We start from the raw sequence: 22,271 nt of genomic DNA on the forward strand, positions 1-22,271 counted from the left end.
GGTTAATAAATTTGATTTCCATTGATGATTTTTGTGTGATTTTGTTGTCCGCACATTCAACTTCGTACAGAACATATTCAATGAGAATATTTCATACATTCAGATCTAGGATGTGTTATTTGAGTGTTCCCTTTATTTTTTTGAGCAGTATACAGGGCCGGACTGACCATCGGGCATTTCTGGCAAATGCCAGAAGGGCCGGTGGCAGACGTGGTCCGCACGCCAGCGCCGACTCTACCCCCCCGCCAGCGCCGCCGCATTCAACTATACCGGTGTCTATGACATTCTATGGGGGATCGCTGTATTACATTCTATGGGGGCTACATTATATTCTATGGGGGCTGTATTATATTCTAAGGGGAGGTGGGCTGTATTACATTCTATGGGGGGCTGTATTACATTCTATGGAGGGGCTACATTATATTCTATGGGGGGCTTCATTATGCTCTATGAGGGGGCTACCATATATTATATATGCAGGGGCAGCATTATACTATATGAGGGGGCTGCATTATATTCTCTGGGGGGTTACATTATACTCAGGGGGCTACAATATATTCTGTGGGGTGGCTGCATTATACTCTGGGGTGGCATCATTATACTATATGTGGGCTGCATTATACTGTATTGAGGACTATGGGGAATACATTATACTATATGAAGAACTATGGGGTGCATTATACTATGGGAAGTGAATTGTACTACATGAATGACAATGGCAGGGCATTATACTATATGGAGCACTATGAGGAATGTATTACACTATTTGGAGGACTGAGGAGTGTATTATACTATATGAAGGACTGTGGCAGTACATTATACTATATGGAGGACTGAGGAGTGTATCATACTATATGGAGGAATTGCAGTGTATTTTAATAAATGGAGGACTATGAGGAGTGTATTATACCATATGGAGGACTGAGGAGTGTATTATACTATTTGGAGGACTGAGGAGTGTATTATTCTATATGGAGGACTGTGGCAGTACATTATACTATATGGAGGACTGAGGTGTTTATTATAGTATATGGAGGAATTGCAGTATATTTTAATAAATGGAGGACTATGAGGAGTGTATTATATTATATGGAGGACTGAGGAGTGTATTATACTATATGGAGGACTGAGGAGTGTATTATACTATATGGAGGACTGAGTAGTGTATTATACTATATGGAGGACTGAGGAGTGTATTATACTATATGGAGGACTGAGGTGCACATTATAATATATGGAGGACTATGGGGTGTATTATACTAAACAAGCAAAATGCTGCCTATTCATCGAGTGATTGGATTGTTTATGTGGGTACAGAAATCCTTGTTCTCAGCAGCACATCGCCGGTGTAAACTGTAGTTGTGCTGCTGATAACATGATACTCTATGGGGACAGATTGATCTAATTATGATTGTTCTCTTCCCTTCATTCTTTCTCAGTTGGTGTAAAGAGGACGGGAAACAAGCAAACTACTTCAGTATTGTCGATCAAACTCGGTTAGCGGCCTGAGATCAGCGCATGTAAATACAACAGAAATGCTTCACAGGGAGATGAGGCAAGGATGATGACAGCTGTAACAATAATGATATATACAAAATATGTATGCACTTGCGCTACGTCCTATGTTGTCATAAATAGAAATACCATTAGTATGAGATTTACCTGCTCAAGGGAATGAAGCACTTGAATTTGTTCTAATGGGAACGTGAAGCAAATCACTAATGGTGTAAAATGTGCTTTCTAGAAAGAAGATAAAAGTAAATATTAGGTATATACTCAGATGCCGTGCTCAAATGTATATATATACACACACATTGATGTAGTCACTATATGATGAAACGCTATATAGCGTATCTTCAGGATATCTTAGGCATGAGGATGAATGTTCTGAGTATAAACCTGCAGAAATATATACACCGAAATGATTAGGATACTTTGAAACAGGTCTAGTATCAACAGAGCTGGTAGCTGCTTTGTACCTGTTTATAAAACTGTAAGAAAGATGCCGCAGGTGGTCGGCTATTTATGTAGCCGAAAGTTGCGGCTGGAGTAGGCAGAGCCAGATCCGGGGTTAGCACATCATAGTAAAAAGATATATATATAGATCACGCGACAGCGTTACTTATCTGTCCTTATTCAGTTGAGATCTTGTGGTGGCTGTGGGAGCTTGAATCTTCGGCGCACGCCGTCCCGGCCGGTGACGGACACGCGCGTAGTTGTAGATCTCCGCCGGAGGTAGTGAAGGACCTTCGTATCACGTGTTCAGCAGTCACGTGATGCTGCTCTTTGAAAAATACGGATAACAATGGGAGCCAAAAATATTAACCAACGCGTTTCGGGATTACTACGGATCCCTTCCTCAGGAACCCTCAGGAAGGGATCCGTAGTAATCCCGAAACGCGTTGGTTAATATTTTTGGCTCCCATTGTTATCCGTATTTTTCAAAGAGCAGCATCACGTGACTGCTGAACACGTGATACGAAGGTCCTTCACTACCTCCGGCGGAGATCTACAACTACGCGCGTGTCCGTCACCGGCCGGGACGGCGTGCGCCGAAGATTCAAGCTCCCACAGCCACCACAAGATCTCAACTGAATAAGGACAGATAAGTAACGCTGTCGCGTGATCTATATGTATATCTTTTTACTATGATGTGCTAACCCCGGATCTGGCTCTGCCTACTCCAGCCGCAACTTTCGGCTACATAAATAGCCGACCACCTGCGGCATCTTTCTTACAGTTTTATAAACAGGTACAAAGCAGCTACCAGCTCTGTTGATACTAGACCTGTTTCAAAGTATCCTAATCATTTCGGTGTATATATTTCTGCAGGTTTATACTCAGAACATTCATCCTCATGCCTAAGATATCCTGAAGATACGCTATATAGCGTTTCATCATATAGTGACTACATCAATGTGTGTGCATATATATATATATATATATATATATATATATATATATATATATACACATTTGAGCACGGCATCTGAGTATATACCTAATATTTACTTTTATCTTCTTTCTAGAAAGCACATTTTACACCATTAGTGATTTGCTTCACGTTCCCATTAGAACAAATTCAAGTGCTTCATTCCCTTGAGCAGGTAAATCTCATACTAATGGTATTTCTATTTATGACAACATAGGACGTAGCGCAAGTGCATACATATTTTGTATATATCATTATTGTTAGTACTATATATCCCTAGTGATAAAGGGTTTCACCTGCAGCAGTCCATATTTACCATACGCAACAGCGCCGCTACCTATATACACTAATTCTGATGACAGCTGTAGTTAGCATCCGGTGCCTGGGAATAGCGCTAACTCTACTGCTTTTCCCAGCCGCCAAAGCATTTAATTCTGGTATGTGTGATGATTTTTAGGGTTGATGTCAGCTGCGTAATGTCAGCTGCTATCAATCCCTGGTGTAAGTAATGGAGAGGTGTCTATCAGACACCCCCACTACTAGCCCAGACCTGGTGAGACCCAGCGACTCTGAAGAGCAGTGATGGTAGTAACAGTACCGCTCTACACAGTCGCCGAGCTCAGCGCAAGACCCGGAATATCTGAAGAGTGGTGAAGTTACTGATGTCACTTTTCAGAGTCAAAGAGTCATGTGCTGCGCAGCAGAACCAAAAGTGGCTGTAGGCAACATTTACGGAGCATCAGAATGAGGTTCCATAGCCTTTGGTCATCTCATACCTTCACTATCTACGAGATCCAGTTATGTAGGTAAAGTAGCGGCTTTTCTTGGTACTGCAACTAAAAGCAATAAATAGGAATGAGCTGAAATGCTGGATACAGCTGTAATTATATGTTATACTAGCTGAAGAGCCTGGCGTTGCCTGGGCATAGAAAATATCTGTGGTTAGTTATAGCACCTCACTTCTCTCATTTTCTCCCTCACACCTCTCATTTTCCCCTTCACTCTTCTCATTCCCCCTCACTCCTCTCATTCCCCCCTAACACTTGTCATTTCAACCTCACATCTGTCATTATCTGATCACTCCACTATTTTCCCCTCACTCCTCTCATTTTGCACTCACACCTTTTCATTTTCACCTCACACCTCTCATTTTCCCCTCAGTATATACATGTTTGTCATCTCCCTTATATATAGTATACACCTGTATGTCATCTCCTGTATACAGTATATACCTGTATGTCATCTCCCCTGTAAATAGTATATACCTGCTGTATGTCATCTCCTCCTGTATATTGTATATACCTATGTGTCATCTCCTCCTGTATATACCTGTATGTCATCTCTTCTGTATATAGTATATACCTATGTGTCATCTCTTCTGTATATAGTATATACCTGTATGTCATCTCCTCCTATATATAGTATATACCTGTATGTCATCTCCTGTATATAGTATATACCTGTATGTCATCTCCTCCTATATATAGTATATACCTGTATGTCATCTCCTGTATATAGTATATACCTGTATGTCATCTCCCCTGTATATAGTGTATATACCTGCTGTATGTCATCTCCTCCTGTATATACCTATGTGTCATCTCTTTTATATAGTATATACCTGTGTGTCATCTCCTGCTGTATATAGTATATACCTGTGTGTCATCTCCTCCTGTATATAGTATATACCTGTATGTCATATCCTCCAATATATAGTATATACCTGTATGTCATCTCCTTCTGTATATAGTATATATGTGTGTCATCTCCTCCTGTATTAGACCTCGTTCACACGTTATTTGGTCAGCATTTTACCTCAGTATTTGTAAGCTAAATTGGCAGCCTGATAAATCCCCAGCCAACAGGAAGCTCTCCCCCTGGCAGTATATATTAGCTCACACATACACATAATAGACAGGTCATGTGACTGACAGCTGCCATATTTCCTATATGGTACATTTGTTGCTCTTGTAGTTTGTCTGCTTATTAATCAGATTTCTATTTTTGAAGGATAATACCAGACTTGTGTGTGTTTTAGGGCGAGTTTCATGTGTCAAGTTGATTATGTTGAGTTGCGAGTGGCGACATGCATGTAGCGACTTTGTGAGATGAGTTTTGTGTGGCGACAAGCATGTAGCAACTTTTTTTGTGTCGAGTTGCATGTGACAGGTTAGTGTAGCAAGTTGTGTGCAGCAAGTTTTGCGCATGGCGAGTTTTATGTGTGGTGCGTTTTGAGTATGTGCAAGTTTTGTGTGAGGCAACTTTTGCATGTGTTGCAACTTTTGTGCATGTGGCAATTTTTCCGCGTGTGCAAGTTTTGCAAGTGGCGAGTTTTCCATGAGGCGAGTTTTGCACGTGTGGCGAGTTTTGCGTGAGCCTAGTTTTGCATGTGGCGAATTTTGCACGTGGCGAGCTTTGAGTGGTGACTTTTGTGTTTCGACTTTTATGTGGCGAGGTTGGTGTATGTGTGGTGAAATGTGTGCTGAGGGTGGTATATGTGTTCAAGCACGTGGTAGTGTGTGGCGCGTTTTGTGTGTGTGTTCATATCCCCGTGTGTGGTGAGTATCCCATGTCGGAGCCCCACCTTAGCAACTGTATATACTCTTTGGCGCCATCGCTCTCATTCTTTAAGTGCCCCTTGTTCACATCTGGCAGCTGTCAATTTGCATCCAACACTTTTCCTTTCACTTTTTCCCCATTATGTAGATAGGGGCAAAATTGTTTGGTGAATTAGAACGCGCGGGGTTAAAATTTTGCCTCACAACATAGCCAATCAGTGAAGCCAGGGCTTGCTCCAGGTTTTTGAGGGCCCCGGGCGAAAGAGTCTCAGTGGGCCCCCCTCTTTAACACATACCACGATTCATGATGCACAGATACAGCGGAGAAATATAGCACAGCCCACGTAGTATATAACACAGTCACATAGTATATAGCACAGCCCACATAGTATATAACACAGCCACGCAGTATATAGCACAGCCACGTAGTATATTGCCCAGCCACGTAGTATATTGCCCAGCCACGTAGTATATAGCACAGACACGTAGTATATTGACCAGCCATGTAATATATTGCACAGCCATGTAGTATATTGCCCAGCCACGTAATATATTGCACAGCCATGTAGTATATTGTACAGCCACGTAATATATTGCACAGCCACGTAGTATATAGCACAGAGACGTAGTATATAACACAGCCCATGCAGTATATAACACAGGCCACATAGTATAGAGCACAGCGATGTAGTATATTACCCAGCCACGTAATATATACCACAGCCGTATAGTATATAGCACAGAGATGTAGTATATAACACAGCCCACACAGTATCTAACACAAACAAATAATGCCTCATCCCCAATATCGGGATCCCTTCATAGATAAACCTGAAAATACCAATAGAGAACCATGAAGGCACTGGATCCAAAGTGTTCCAAATATAAAAAACATAACTTTTATTGCACAAATTTAAAACCGTACATAGCATATAACACAATAAATATAATATATTATAACAATGAGTAAGTATAGGGTCACCACAGAAGCTACAGACTGATACAACCCCCTTTTTGTATCTGCACCCGGTATATTGTAAGTGATCATAGGTCCTATATCATGTCAGGCAACCTAGCTCAACTACAAAGAGTGTAACATGCTAAACGCTCTAGCCCGCAAGTACGGATGCTATGATCCATATACTGGCGTGGCAATAGGAAAAGCAGCTAACAATGGTGATTACCTGTAGTCATCATGAACCGGGGGTAGGGGGGTCGACCAAACTGAGCGCACCTCAGAGCTGCCAATCAACGCACTGACAGCTTCAGCACACCCCTATACCAGATTGGATGGCCGAGCTGTCAGTAACTACATCCCAGACACCCTGAGGGGTGGAACCGTGACAGCAGCTTTTTGGAGACCACTCGATTAGTATTTACATTGATTATGGCCCATTTTTTAAATCAGAAATTTCTTGCATTATTGAACATTAAAGTAAATTATCATTTAAAAGTTAGTGAAAATTGCATGAAAATATATTTTAGAATTGCAAAAGCAGTTGATTTTTTATTTGATTTGTTGAGTTGATTTTGGTTTACAACATTATGACCAAATAGAACAACGTAGCTAAGTGTTTCTAAATGAATTGTAGAGATCTTTCTTACATTCATATTTCCAATGCTACTAATAATATTGCTTTTGCTTACTATGCACGTACCCAAGCGTAACATAAGCTAACTTTTTTTTTTTTCTGTTTATCAGAGTTTTCCTGTTTGGGAAAAAGAAAATAAGATCTACTGTAAGCAAAATCTGGTAGATGGGAACGGGCCCAAGACTTACTGGACTCGAGAGCTCATAGGAGACGAACTGATATTGGTGAGGCAATACAATACAATAATATGTATGTTTGATTATTTCTTGTAAAGTTAGCGGGTTGTCCAGTCATAAAAAAAAAAAAAAAAAAAAATTAGCTTAAAATATTATAAAATAAAAAGGATGACAGTACAAAGACTATCGAGGGACCAGGAAGGTGAGTATGGCTTCATTTAATATGTTATAGCATTCTAAAATGTTCTTTTATTAATGGCTGGACAATATCTTTACTTGTACAGCGATTTCTGGATAACTGGAGAACATCTAGAAATGATAATTTGGAAACTAAATGCATACCAGGAAATAACTTAACCTCATTATTACACTGTGAATAAACTTTAAATTTATTCTGAGTGTCGGAGAGTACTTATGATTTACTCTCTATATATATTAATTTAAAGTAGATGTTATTATTAATAATAAAGTGGATATTTATCCACTTTATTAATGAACCTGGCACTTTGAACTATCTGTAGGGGTACACTTAGAAATATTACTCAGGTTGGCCCTAAGGTGCCCACTGCTGTCATCTTCCTCAAACTTTAGATAGATTCCAAGTTTCTCTCTGTCCTGCTCAATGGCCAGAGCCAGTAGCCATGGCCCATCCTCATGTACTTGTGGGAGCACAGAAGAGAAGTGGATGCACAGCAACAACTCCAGTCATAGTCAAGCGCTTTCTATCTTTATACTGTATTTCTATTGACATGGCAATATCTAGAGAGGTGGAATACATAATGGCGCCAATTCATTAAGACTGGAGTTTCATACTCTTGTCTTAATGAGGTGTGTGCAGGAATAAGATGTGCCTAATTAATTAGGAGGCACACACCACTTCATGAATTTAGAGCATCTTATCAGTGACATGCGACTCCATGCTACTTGTCAATAATGCTACTCCAGTCAAAGACCGGAGTAACATTTCTGGCATAAGAAACACAGCCAGTTTTGTTAATTAGATTTTGTTTTTACAAAGTCTACTGTTTGATAAAATGGCATGTTAACTTGTTCTACAGAGCAGTAATATTAGGGTGATACCAAATTTATATACCAACCATTTACTTGCTATTCCCCATTCTTGCTCTAGTTTACCAAAGCACAATATAGAACTAAAACCTAATGAGATGAACTGGAATATAAGTTGGTATGCACGCAAATGTATAGGTGCATGTTCACACTGGCCGCTAAACAGACAAAACCTAAGATAAAAACAAAATGAGCAAATACTCTGCAGTAAATAAATAAAAACAAGAGTGCTTGAAAATAACATATGCACCTAGTTAACATCATTTTGGTTAAAAAAAAAGCCATCCCACCACTTCAAGGTGATCCTATTTAGTACGGTCCTAACCTCTCGTATTAAAACCTTATCATATGTCAAATGATGTAAATGTGAATAAGGGCCGAGCAGGACCGAGACACCCAATAATGGACACCCAGCCATGGGGAGCTATATAAAAGTAATGTCCAGCTTAAAGAAAAGGAAGGCCACAGACTTATTTGCACAGAGTGCAATAACCTGAAACAAAAACCTCAAGGGATGAACTGGAATATAAGTTGGTATGCATGCAACGTGTGGGCGCATGTTCACACTGGTCACTAAATAGACAAAACCTAAGATTTAAAAAAAAAAAAAATGAGTAGATACCTGGAGTAAATGAATAAATAGCAATAGTGCATGAAAATAACATAGGGTATTTAGGTAACATAATTTTTATTAAAACAAAACGTAAAAGTCTTCCCACCACGTCCTAACCTCTAGAATTAAAACCTTACCATATATCAAATGATGTAAATGTGAAATTAATCAAGAAATGCATGGCACGTTAAGCTACATTTGTAGTGGGCCTCTTTCCCTGGCATTGTTGCATGTTTGATGAGAGAGAAAGAAGGCCAAAATATGTGTTAACATATTTTCTGATAAAAGAGTTTACTTTATTCTACTAATGAGTCTATGTAGAAGTGACAGAGTAAAAAGTGCTATATCTGGCACCCATTGTTGTGTATGACAGAGGAATTATTAAATCACATTGTACACAGGCTGTATTGACATTCAACGATACTAATGCACCTCATTAGTATATACTGATGAGCAGGCCAGACACCGAGGTCAATAAGAACATCATATTAACACAAGAAGGTCTTTGTTTTCTGACCAAACTCTCATTAGCATTATCCACATACAAAGAGGTCATTGTGCTTTTGCTCATTAAAACTCTAGTGTGAAAAACTGTTTTCCCCTAAAATTGGCAATATTAACCTTTTTGCCCTAATTATAACATTCACTTTCACATCTTTCATTCATCACAGACCTGACTCACTTGCACTACAGCTAAAAGTCACCCAACTTTTTGCCCTGAGAAAAGACTTCTAGGATTAAGTAACTTGTCAATGTAAGAAGGGAACATTACACTATTTCACCATACACTTCACTCATTTGTTTCAGATAACAGTCAAAAAAGACCATAAAGCTGACATACAAAGAGTAGTTTTTGGCAGGGTTTGTGATCCTTCTCTAATAAGAACAGTGGCTCTTCACTTCTGAAAGCAGATCCAGGTCAGCATAATAACTAGGACAACATATTTTGCTGAAAAATCTGCTTTTATTATGAAGAGCTGCTATTTTTCCAAGACAAAGAAAAACTGTGAAGGTGATCTATAGCGCTACGGTTTGCTCAATGACCCATATTTCAGCTTGTGACATGGATACAGAGATTTATGCAGACTAGATATTACTGTTTTGGTCTTAACGGGAACCTGTGCCCTCCAGAAACACTATTTGCCTGCAGATTGACTGACAGCCTTTTCTGCAGAATGTGTGTGTGCAAAGCAAGCTGTCAGTCAATGCACAGGGGAGTCATTACAGCGCAATGGTACAGCGCACAGTGCAATTTATTCACTCTCCCTAAAGTCAGTACTTTGTAGAGCCTCCTTACAAATTACAGCTGACAGTCGCTTTGGATAAGTCTATATGAGCTTTCCACACCATGCCACTGGGATTTTTGCCCATTTTTTGAGGCAAAACTGTTCCAGCACCTGCAAGCTTCCGGTGAACAGCAATCTTCAAGTCTGACCACAAGTTCTCAATTGGATTAAGGCCTGGTCTTTGGCTAGTCCACTCCAAAACATTTCCACATGTCTCTTGAAACCACTCAAGTCTTGATTCAGCAGTGGCTCTGGGTCATTGTCTTGTTAAAAGGTGAACCTCTGTCCCAGTTTCAAATCACTGACAAACTGAAACATGTTTTTCTCAAGAATATCCCATTATTTCACATCATCCATCTTCCCCTCGACTTGCACCATTTTTCCTGTCCCTGTTGCTGAAAAACATTCTCACTTCATGATACTGTCACCACCATGTTTCACTGTGGGGATGGTGGTCTTGGAGTGATGAGCTGTGTTGGTTTGACGCCAGACATAGCATTTACCTTGGTGGCCAAAAAGTTCAATTTTGATCTCAGCTGACCACAGCACCTTCCTTCATACATTTGGAGTCTCCCAAATGTCTTTTGGCAAACTCAAACCTAGCCTTACAATTTTTGGGTGTAAATAAAAGGCTTTTTTTTGCCCACTCTTCCTTAAAGGCGGCCTCTATTGAGTGTATCACTTATTGTGGTCATATGGAAAGATACTCCAGTTTCTGCTTGGGGACTCTGCAGCTCCTTCAGGGTTACCTTTGATCTCAGTCCTGCCTCTCTGATTGATTAATGCCCTCCTCCTGAGAGTTTTGGTGGGTGGCCCTCTCTTGGCAAGTTTGTTGTGGTATCATGCAGCTCCGGCTCCAGGTTTTCGTGGGCCCCAGGCCAAAGAATCTCAGGGGGCCCCTTTAATACATACCCGTCATGAGTGTGTCAGGTGTGACAGTCATTCTGAATCCGGCTGTAGAAGGTCAATGCACTTGGCTATGCAGGCACCTTCTGGATCTTGCATCTCTGCTGTGGAGTGATATCCTTCTCCCTCTAGGACCTAGAGGTGATCTCCACCATCTGTTGCTGATTAACACACCCTCACAACCTGTCATATCTTCAATCTGCTAAATGTCTCAACCCTAGACAAGCTAGGTGGTCCCTGTTCTTTACTAGGTTCAATTTTGTGGTCACTTTCCATCCAGGAGTTAAAAACAACAAGGCTGATGCTTTGTCCCGATGCTTCCCTGGTGGTGTTAATCATGAGAACCCTTCCTTAATTTTGAAGAAGGGGGTAGTCATTTCGGCCTTGTACACTGACCTGGAGGGAGAGGTGTTGGAGGCTCAGGGGACACTCCTGCCTCCTACCCTTCGGGAAGGTTATTTGTACCATATAATTTGCGCCATAAAGTTATTAGGGAACATCATAACTTGGTGCTTGCTGGTCATCCAGGGGGTAAGGCAACTGTGAACCTCATTTCTCGTTTTTGGTGGCCGGGGTTGCATTGGGTGTCTGCTTGCACTGTTTGCGTGCAATCTAATGTATCGCATACCCGTCCGTCTGGTCCTTTTCTTCCACTGCCCATTCCTAGTAGAACATGGACACATCAGTCCATGGATTTTATTACTGACCTACCGGTATCGGCAGGCAAGATGGTGGTTCTAGTGGTTGTATATAGGTTCAGTAAGATGGTGCATTTCATCGCATTACCGGCACTTCCGAACACCAAGTCTCTTTCTCAGATTTTCATTAATGAGATCGTGAAACCTCCTCCTATGTGGTGTCAGATCGGGGGACCTAATTTGTTTCTAAATTCTGGAAAGCTTTCTGTTCTCGACTGGGGGTGCAGCTGTCCTTATAGTCTGCTTTCCATCCTTAGTCGAATGGACAGACAGAGCGTATTAATTGGAATTTAGAGACTTACCTCAGGTGTTTTGTCTCCAAAAACCAGGAGGATTGGGCATCTTAGTTACCGTTGGCCGAGTTTGCTATTAATAATCATCGCCAAGAATGTACTGGCAGGTCACCATTTTTGGTGCATATGGTTTCCATCCACAGTTTGGTACTTTTAGTGGGAGAAGGGCTTTGGGAGTCCCTGAGGAACGTTTTGCTTTGTCGCTTTCTTCTATGTGACGGGGGTTCAGAGTAATTTGAAGATCATGGGAGACCGGTACAAAGGTATGGCTGACAAGAAACGCTCACCAGCTCCAGACCTAAGTGTGAATGACTGTGTAAACGTCTACCAGGAATATCAAGTTGAAGACCCCTTCCTGGAAGCTGGGACCTAGGTTTATTGGCCCCTATAAAACAAGCGCCATCATTACTACTGCAGCTTTTCGTCTTGAGTTACCTCAGGCTCTTAAAATCCACAATGGGTTCCACATGTCTCTGCTCAAGAAATATGTTCAACCTCTTCAGTCCTCTCCCGTGCTGCCACCGCAAATCATTGTTGATCGTAATTTGGAGTTCCAGATTTTGTGGATTGTTGATTCTCATCTTCAGCGTCATTCTCTGCAGTATTTGGTGCACTGGAGGGGTTATGGTCCAGAAGAGAGGATGTAGGTTTCTGCATCAGAGGTGAATGCCCCTAGGCTGGTTCGTTCGTTCCATGCCTCTCATTCTGAGAAACCGGGTGCTGAGTGTCCGGAGGCCACTCATAGAAGAGGGGGTACTGTCACGGGTGTGTCAGGTGGGACAGACAGTCATTCTGAATCCGGCTGTAGAAGGTCAATGCAATTGGCTATGCGGGCACCTTCTGGATCTTGCATCTCTGCTGTGGAGTGATATCCTTCTCCCTCTAGGAACTAGTGGAGATCTCCACCGTGTGCTGCTGATTAACACACCCTTGCTGGATGTTTAAATACCTTTAGTCGCTTTAGCATGGCAACGGTGATAGTTCTATTTCCCTCGGTATTGTTGGAAGTACTCGTAGTTGACTAGTCCCTTCTTGGAGGATAGCTGGCGTGATCTCTTTGATGTCTTCTGAAGCTAAGTGTATTCCCTCATTTGTTTACCTTATTTGTCTTTAGTTGTAGTGGGGGCTGACTAGTGCACACCGCATCCCCTCCCTATCCAGGTCCTATCGCTAGGGGCAGGCAAGGATTAGGCTCTTGCTCAGCGATAGGTGGGGAACCTATTTAGGGACATTAGGGGAGACACGGTGTTGTCAAATCTGCCTAATGGTCTCCACTTCCCGCTTTCCTAGTGTTTGGGCTTCCCCACACCCTTTCCGTTGTTGTGCACCAAGTTTCTCAGTCACCCAGCGTCACAATACCACAATTCATGATGCACAGTTATGGTAGAGAAATATTGGTATAGTACAATGCCAAAGATTTAACTTACTTTTTACATTACATTAGTGATATCTATTGTAAATTCTACAATAGCTCAGAAACCGGACAGTAATGAGCCTCATATATTGCTCTATACAGTATTATGGGTACCACATTGTGCTCCATACAGAATAATGAGCCCCATATATTGTTCCATACAGTATTATAGGCCCCATATATGCGCCATACAATATTATGGGCCCCATATACAGTCATACAGTATAATGGGCCCCATTAATGCTCCCTACAGATTAATGGGCCCCATATATGGCTCCATACAGTATAATGGGTAGTACATAGTGCTCCATACAGAATAATGAGCCCCATATATTGTTCCATACAGTATTATCGGCACCACATAGTGCTCCATACAGTATAATCAGCCCCATATATTCTTCCATAAAGTATAATGGGTCCCATATAATGCTCCATAAAGAATGATAAGCCCCATGTATTGCTTCATTCAGTATAATGAGCCCCATATAATCATACATACAGTATAATGAGCCACATATATTACTCCATACATAATGGGCCTCATATAATGCTGCATACAGTATACGCTTTGCCCCATATAATGCTCCATACAGAATGGGACTCATATAATGCCCCATACAGTATATGATAGGCCCCATACATTGCTTCAAAAATAATGCCCCCCATCTAATGCTCCATACAGTATATGATGGGCCCCATATAGTATAATGAGCCCCATATATTGCTCCATACAATATAAGCCCAATATAATGATCCACACAGTATAATGAATCCCATATATTGCTCCATACAGTATAATGCTCCATGCTCTATAATGAGCCCCATATATTGCTCCATACATAATGAGCCCCATATAATGATCCATACAAAATAGGCCCCATATAATGCTCCATACAGTTTATGATGGGCCCATATAATGCTCCATACATAATGGGTCTATACAGTATTTGCATGGCCCTCTATAATGCTCCATACAGAATGGGCCTCATATAATGCTCCATACAGTATATCATGGGACCCATATAATGCTCCAATATATGTTGGGCCCCATATATTGCTCCATATATAATGGGCCACATATAATGCTTCATACAGTTTATGATGGGCCCATACAGTATAATGAGTCCCATATATTACTCCATGTGTAATGAGCCCCATAGAATGCTCTATACCGTTTATGATGGGCCCACATTTTGCTCTATACAGAATGAGTCCCATATAATGCTCCATACAGTTTATGATGGGCCCCATATATTGCTCTATACAGAATATGCCCAATAAAATGCTCTATAGAGTATATGTTGGGCCCTAAATAAAGCTCCATATATAATGGGCACCATATGATGCTCCATATATAATGGGTCCCATATAATGCTCCATATATAATGGGCCCCATATAATGCTCCATATATAATGGGCCCTATATGATGAGCCCCATACATTGCTCCAAACATAAAAAAAAGAAAAAAATGAAATACTCACCTCTCCTCGCTGGTCGTTGCTTTGCTCTTCAGCGTCGACATCTTCCGGCTCTCTGCACTGTAACTGTTCAGGCAGAAGGCGTACACTAGTCACGTCATCATGCCCTCTGACCTTAACGTCACAGTCAGAGCATGCGGAAGATGTGGCAGTGGAGGAACATGCAGAGGTAAGTATCTCAAATACCCTGAGAAAGTGGCCAGGGGGGCCTACTCATGAGTGACGGCACATGGCCCCCATAGCCCGCCATGTCCCCGACGGCGAGTGGGCCCCCCACCTGCTCAGGACCCCGGCACTTGTCCAGGTGCTGATGCCGGCCCTGGTATCATGTTCTTTGCATTTGAGGATAATGGATTTGATGGTGCTTCGGGGAAATTGGGATATTTCTTATAACCCAACCCTGACTTGTGCTTCTCAGTAATTTTGCCCAGACTTCTTTGGAGATCTCCTTGGTCTTTATGATGTTGTTTGGTTAGTCGTGCCTCTTGCTTAATGGTGTTGTAGCCTCTGTGGCCTTTCAGAAAAGGTGTTCATATACTGACAGATGATGTGACACTTAGTGAAAAGAAGACCACCTGTGTGCATCTAAGCATGTGACTTATGAAGGTAATTGCTTGCACCAGAAATTTTTAGGGGCTTCATAGGAAAATGGGTGAATACATATGCACATACCAATTTTTAGTTATTTGATCACATAACTGTAATTTATACCTATATTTCATTGCACAGGCTTTATTTTTAAAAGAGATCATCTTAATAATCAGGGTTGCAGTGTTGTTGCAAATAGTTTATTTATTTTACTCACTTATATAACACCATTAAGTCCATAGAACTGTACAGAGCAAGGAAGCATTTAGCCAAAAAGGTAAAATTAAATAATCTTTATTAACAGAAATCTAAAATAGAATTGAATAAAAAAAAATGGAGATACAAATACAACAGTCTACTGTCTAATAAGGTAATATACCGAAGTCTGACTGGACTAATGTCATCAGAGCCTATCCATAAACTCTAATTGCTATATAAATGCCAAAGACGTCATCTCAAATACAAAGTCCTTGCACAAAGGTTCAACTACAGATAGAGCACATAAAAATAAGCTAACTAAATCTGAGTAGCAAATTACATAGAGACAGAAAATGAAAGCAGTTTTTACTCAAAAAGTCAGTATATGTGTAATACAAACCGCTAGAGTTGAGCGACTTTTACTTTTTTCGGATTGAGTCGGGTTTCGCGAAACCCGACTTTGTCAAAGGTCGGGTCGGGTGAAATCGGCTGATTATTGCGAAAAGTCGGGGGCCGACTGAAACACAAAACCCAATGCAAGTCAATGGAGAATCAAAGTCGGCAGTGAGTGGAGGACAGGAAAACACGTACAGTGCCCATTTTAATGCCAAAAACATCAATTCTTATTACTTAAAGGGAAGGTGCCATCAAAAAAATTTTTTTTACAGAAATTGTAAAAATGTAAAGAATTAATGTTTACATTTTCTTGAAAATTATTATCATTTGTTTATAATTTAGTAAAATATGAAAAATAATTTGAAAAGTTTTGGAATTTCCACTTTTAAACACTAGGGGGAGCAGCTGCTGAAATTTCAGAAAAACCTCGTGTACAACAAGCTCACATTACAGCACTGCAGTAATTATGGGCGGAGTCTGCTGACGTGTGTGATGTCTCCTCTCCTTCCCTTCTGGGTGTCTGCTAAGGGATAAGAGGATGATATTCAGGAACCCAGTGAGCAGCCATTTTGTTGGTGACTGCAGAGTAAGGCTGCCGTCACACTATCAGTATTTGGTCAGTATTTTACCTCAGTATTTGTAGCCAAAACCAGGAGTGGAACAATTAGAGGAGAAGTATAACAGACACATCTGCACCACTTCTGTATTTATCAGCCACTCCTGGTTTTGGCTTACAAATACTGAGGTAAAATACTGACCAAATACTGAATGTGTGACGGCAGCCTTAGGCTACTTGCACACTAGCGTTGTTGGCTGTACGTCGCAATGCGTCGTTCAGGAGATAAAACACATCCTGCAAAGTTGTCTGCAGGATGTGTTTTTTCCCCATAGACTAACATTACCGACGCATTGCGACGTATTGCCACACGTCGCAACCACCGTGCGACGGTTGAGTCGTGTTTTGGCAGACCACCGCCACAAAAAAAATTACATGTAACGGTTTTTTTGTGCGTCGAGTCCGCCATTTTCGACCGTGCATGCGCAGCCGAAACTCCGCCCCCTCCTCCCCGGACCTTACAATGGGGCAGCGGAAGCGTCGTAAGACTACATCCGCTACCACGTCGGGCATTTCTTTCACAGCATGCGTCGGTACGTCGGTACGACGCACTGCGACGGGCCCGTACTGACGCTAGTGTGAAAGCAGCCTTACACTGACAAGTAGACAGTCACCGAGGATGGCAGCCAGCAAGGATTCTGGGAGATATGTGGTGGAGGGAGCAGGGTGACCGCAGCGCAGAGTATTTCAGGAGAGCAGTGTGCTGGTCTATGGGGGCCCCCTGTTTGGTGCGCGGAGCAGCCAGGGATTGTACATAGAGCACTGTCTTTTATACACATGGATGGACCGTCTGCTCCACAGAAATCCAGGAAACATTTCTGCGGATTGATGGCCTGTTCTGATCCAGACTTTGCATGCTAAGACCCCATTCCCCTCCTCAGATCCTGTCTTCTCCATCCTGTCCTGGTGATGTGTGAAAGTGAGACGACAGGCGAAGTACGGGGTGACGCTGGGAAGGAAATTTAGCCATATAGTAACAATAAAAATGAGACCCCTCTCTTCAGCAGCCTGACCAGCCCTGACTGCACCTAACTGGAGGTCATGCTGCCCCCTCTATTACCCCAGACCCGCGAGCAGGTGCTCAGCCAGAACCACCATAGAATGGGTCCACTTTCTGAAGATAATACTGCCATAGCGTTCTCACATAATACTGCCATATAGCTCACACATAATACCGCCATATAGATCACACACAATACCATCAAATAGATCACACACAATACTGTCATACAGTTCTCACATACCACCATATAGAGCACACATAATACAGCCATATGGATCACACACAATACCATCATACAGTTCTCACATACCACCATATAGATCACACATAATACTGCCAGTGTTCTCACATAATACCACCATATAGATCACACATAATACCGCCAGTGTTCTCACATAATACCACCATATAGATCACACATAATACCGCCAGTGTTCTCACATACCACCATATAGATCACACATAATACCGCCAGTGTTCTCACATACCGCCATATAGATCACACATAATACCGCCAGTGTTCTCACATAATACCACCATATAGATCACACAAAATACCGCCAGTGTTCTCACATACCGCCATATAGATCACACATAATACTGCCAGTGTTCTCACATAATACCACCATATAGATCACACACAATACCACCGTATAATTCTCACAATACTGATCAAGCATAATCACCACCATACAGATCACATAATACCGTCATATAGATCTCACATAATGCCATAATACAGCATGACCCCTGCAGCTCCTGTTATCGCACGCATTGAGTTGTGTGTGTAATGGGGAAAGATATGCAGGGGGGAGAGGAGTGCCTGAGAGGATTAGATACACGGTTCACCAGACAGTATCACACAGGATAGGATTAGATACATGGCTCAGCAGTCAGTATCACACAGGAGAGGATTAGATACACGGCTCAGCAGTCAGTATCACACAGGAGAGGATTAGATACACGGCTCAGCAGTCAGTATCACACAGGAGAGGATTAGATACACGGCTCAGCAGTCAGTATCACACAGGAGAGGATTAGATACACGGCTCAGCAGTCAGTATCACACAGGAGAGGATTAGATACACGGCTCAGCAGTCAGTATCACACAGGAGAGGATTAGATACACGGCTCAGCAGTCAGTATCACACAGGAGAGGATTAGATACACGGCTCAGCAGTCAGTATCACACAGGAGAGGATTAGATGCACGGCTCAGCACAGTATCACACAGGAGAGGATTAGATACACGGCTCAGCAGTCAGTATCACACAGGATAGGATTAGATACACGGCTCAGCAGACAGTATCACAGGATAGGATTAGATACACGGCTCAGCAGTCAGTATCACACAGGATAAGATTAGATACACAGCTCAGCAGACAGTATCACAGGATAGGATTAGATACACGGCTCAGTAGTCAGTATCACACAGGATAAGATTAGATACACAGCTCAGAAGACAGTATCACACAGGAGAGGATTAGATACACGGCTCAGCAGTCAGTATCACACAGGAGAGGATTAGATACACGGCTCAGCAGTCAGTATCACACAGGATAGAATTAGATGCATGGCTCAGCAGACAGTATCACACAGTATAGGATTAGATACATGGCTCAGCATAGTATCACAGTATAGGATTAGATGCATGGCTCAGCAGACAGTATCACACAGTATAGGATTAGATACACGGCTCAGCATAGTATCACACAGGAGAGGATTAGGTACAGGGCACAGCAGACTATCATACAGGAGAGGATTAGATACATGGCTCAGCACAGTGTAGTGATAGATACACGGTCTGATGTCCTTGATCAGTGGCTGCAGTGAGAGGCAGGGTCGGGTCGGAGCAGCACAGAGATTCTCCCCCTCCCCCCCCCCCCCGTTACCTCTCTGCAGCTCCTGATAGAGGACATCAGACCCCAGCACTTCACCCTCTCTAGCGATTCTAGAGATTGAGCCAGGGCACCAGGCAGCAGAGGACAGGGAACGGCCGACTGCTGACAGTGTGAAAGGAGAGGCAGCTGGAGCTGCCCCTCCAACAGCACAGCTCTCAGTCACAGTGGAGCTCACACACTGTGGGCTGAAGAAACATGGCGCCGACCTCCTGCCTCTGCTGTGATGTGGAGACAGCCCAGGGGGCGTGGCCAGATCAGAGCAGGAGATAACGCGGTCGGCTCCCGACTGCTGAGTCCTATGCACAGGGCTGCCGTAAATGCAGAGTGGAAATGTCGTGCTGGGACTCTTACACTCCTGCAAAGCAAAATGGCGGCGCCCAGTGGCTGCAAAAATTATTAATAATAAAAAAGATATTAAGGTTAAAAAAAATAATTTTGTATTAAAGATAATTGTTTATATAAACAATCATTTTTAATACAAAAACAAAATTGCGGCACCTTTCCTTTAAGCTTGTCAATCTTAATTTACTTCATAATAATAGTTAGGCATTGAAAACTGGGGGTCATTTGGCTAAAGTTGTGGGGGGGTAGGGCTGGCTCAAGATTTTCGTGGGCCCAGGAAACGCAGAATACGTCACGGCGGTGGAGCAGGGAGAGGTAAGTATTTCAACTTTGCAAGTGCTGTGATCCTGAGCAAGCAGGGGGGGCCCACTCGTTGGCACTGGCACATGGCCCCTCATAGTACGGCGGTGTGTTTGACGGCGGGTGGCGCCTCCCACTGGCAGAGACACTTTTGCGTACCATGACGGGCCCTATGCCAGTGACATCGCCAACGAGTATGCCCCCACCTTTTGAAGGAACCTGCACTTTCATCTGCACCTTCCTCTTTGTCCCCGTGTAAGGTGGTATAGTATGCGGGAAGGGGAACCTGACTTTCAGCAGGGTCAGATTCTGGCTGTGTAGAGTGCAAGGGGAATGTAGTGGTCTGGGTCAATGTACCAGCAGACTCATCTACCAGTGGCTGGGCAATGGGCAGGATGAGGAGGAAACACAGATATAGGCCCAAATAATAAAGTAGGCTAAATGCAGTTCAAATGTGGTAACAGGACTAAACAGGCGGCATTGCTTTGTTCAGTGGAGGAAAACTGTAATGAGTGGCAGACACCGTTAGTAGGCCCAAATAATAAAGTAGGCTAAATGCAGTTCAAATGTGGTAACAGGACTAAACAGGCAGCATTGCTTTGTTCAGTGGAGGAAAAATGTAATGAGTGGCAGACACAGTTAGTAGGCCCAAATAATAAAGTGGGCTAAATGCAGTTCAAATGTGGTAACAGGACTAAACAGACGGCGTTGCTTTGTTCAGTGGAGGAAAACTGTAATGAGTGGCAGACACAGTTAGTAGGCCCAAATAATAAAGTTGGCTAAATGTCTGCCAAAAAATTGTTCATAAATAAACAGGTGGCGTAGCTAGGTACAGGCGTGGGCTCCTCTGCTGAGTAGCAGACAGTGGTAGTAGGCGCAAAGTATTAACTGGTCTAAATGGAGGCCAGGGCCCCTGTATATTTTAACTATCATCTATCATTTCAACAAATTTGTATTGGCAGTGCCATTGAAGGATTTAACAGCCCAGACTACACAGTGGTGGAGCAGGGAGAGGTAAGTATTGCAAGTGGTAGAGCACTGTTCGAGCTGGGGGGGAACACTCTCTCGTGGGCGGCGGTACTGGCCCAGGGCCCCTCATATTACGACGGTGTGTCTGACGTTGGTTGTGCACCACCACCGTCAGAGACACTTCATTGTACTATGAGGGACCCTGTGCCAGTGCTGTCGCCCAAGAGTGTGCACACCCACCTGTCCAGGCAAACGGCACTCATCACACGGGTGCTTGCGCCAGGTGGTGATCACGGCCCTGTGGGGGGAGTCAGCCCATTTAGGGAGGTATAAAAATGGCCTATGGTGGACATTCAGCAGCTGCAAATGGAAGAATTGGAGAAGTCAGTAAGAGGAGGCCAAAAGCAAGACATTTTTCAGGCAAGCTACGTGTCAGCAGGGGAAGGTGGGGCAAAATAATTTGAAATCCATGATTAGTTCATTTTAATGAAGGTTAGATCATCAACATTTTGGGTAGCCAGACGTGTCCTTTTTTCAGTCAGTATTGAACCAGCAGCACTGAAGACTCTTTCTGATAGCACACTAGCAGCAGGGCAAGCGAGCTCCTGTAATGCATATTCTGCCAATTCAGGCCAGGTGTCTATTTTAGATGCCCAGTAATCAAAGGGGAATGACCTGTGAGGGAGAACATCGATAAGGGAGGAAAACCGCCCATGGGCTCTTCCACCAGACTTCCTCATTTTTTGGAAAATCTAACCAAAATAACAACCGTTATATGGTACTGTAAAACAAGGTAGAAGGTGTATATAAACTTGTTGAGAATTTAAATCTCCCTTTTTTTTGGGAGACTGAACCAAAACTCAGGCCCTGTGCATAAAACAACACAATGTAAGTGGCAGAAAGTGGCTGGCTGATACACGACAAACTAACAGGACTGAAGTATA

At 42.7% G+C, this 22,271-nt stretch overlaps 1 protein-coding gene across 1 annotated transcript in view; it reads left to right on the top strand.

The window, feature by feature from the left end:
• Positions 1-22,271, top strand: part of CRABP1 (cellular retinoic acid binding protein 1) — a 55,912-nt gene that overhangs the window by 23,175 nt on the left and 10,466 nt on the right. The window contains exon 3 of the mRNA XM_077264214.1: positions 7,193-7,306. Within this exon, the coding sequence (XP_077120329.1) occupies positions 7,193-7,306 (114 nt within the window). The remainder of the gene's footprint in view (positions 1-7,192; positions 7,307-22,271) is intronic.

The sequence above is a fragment of the Ranitomeya variabilis genome, chromosome 5 (genome assembly GCF_051348905.1).
Source record: "Ranitomeya variabilis isolate aRanVar5 chromosome 5, aRanVar5.hap1, whole genome shotgun sequence".
Classification (NCBI taxonomy): domain Eukaryota; kingdom Metazoa; phylum Chordata; class Amphibia; order Anura; family Dendrobatidae; genus Ranitomeya; species Ranitomeya variabilis.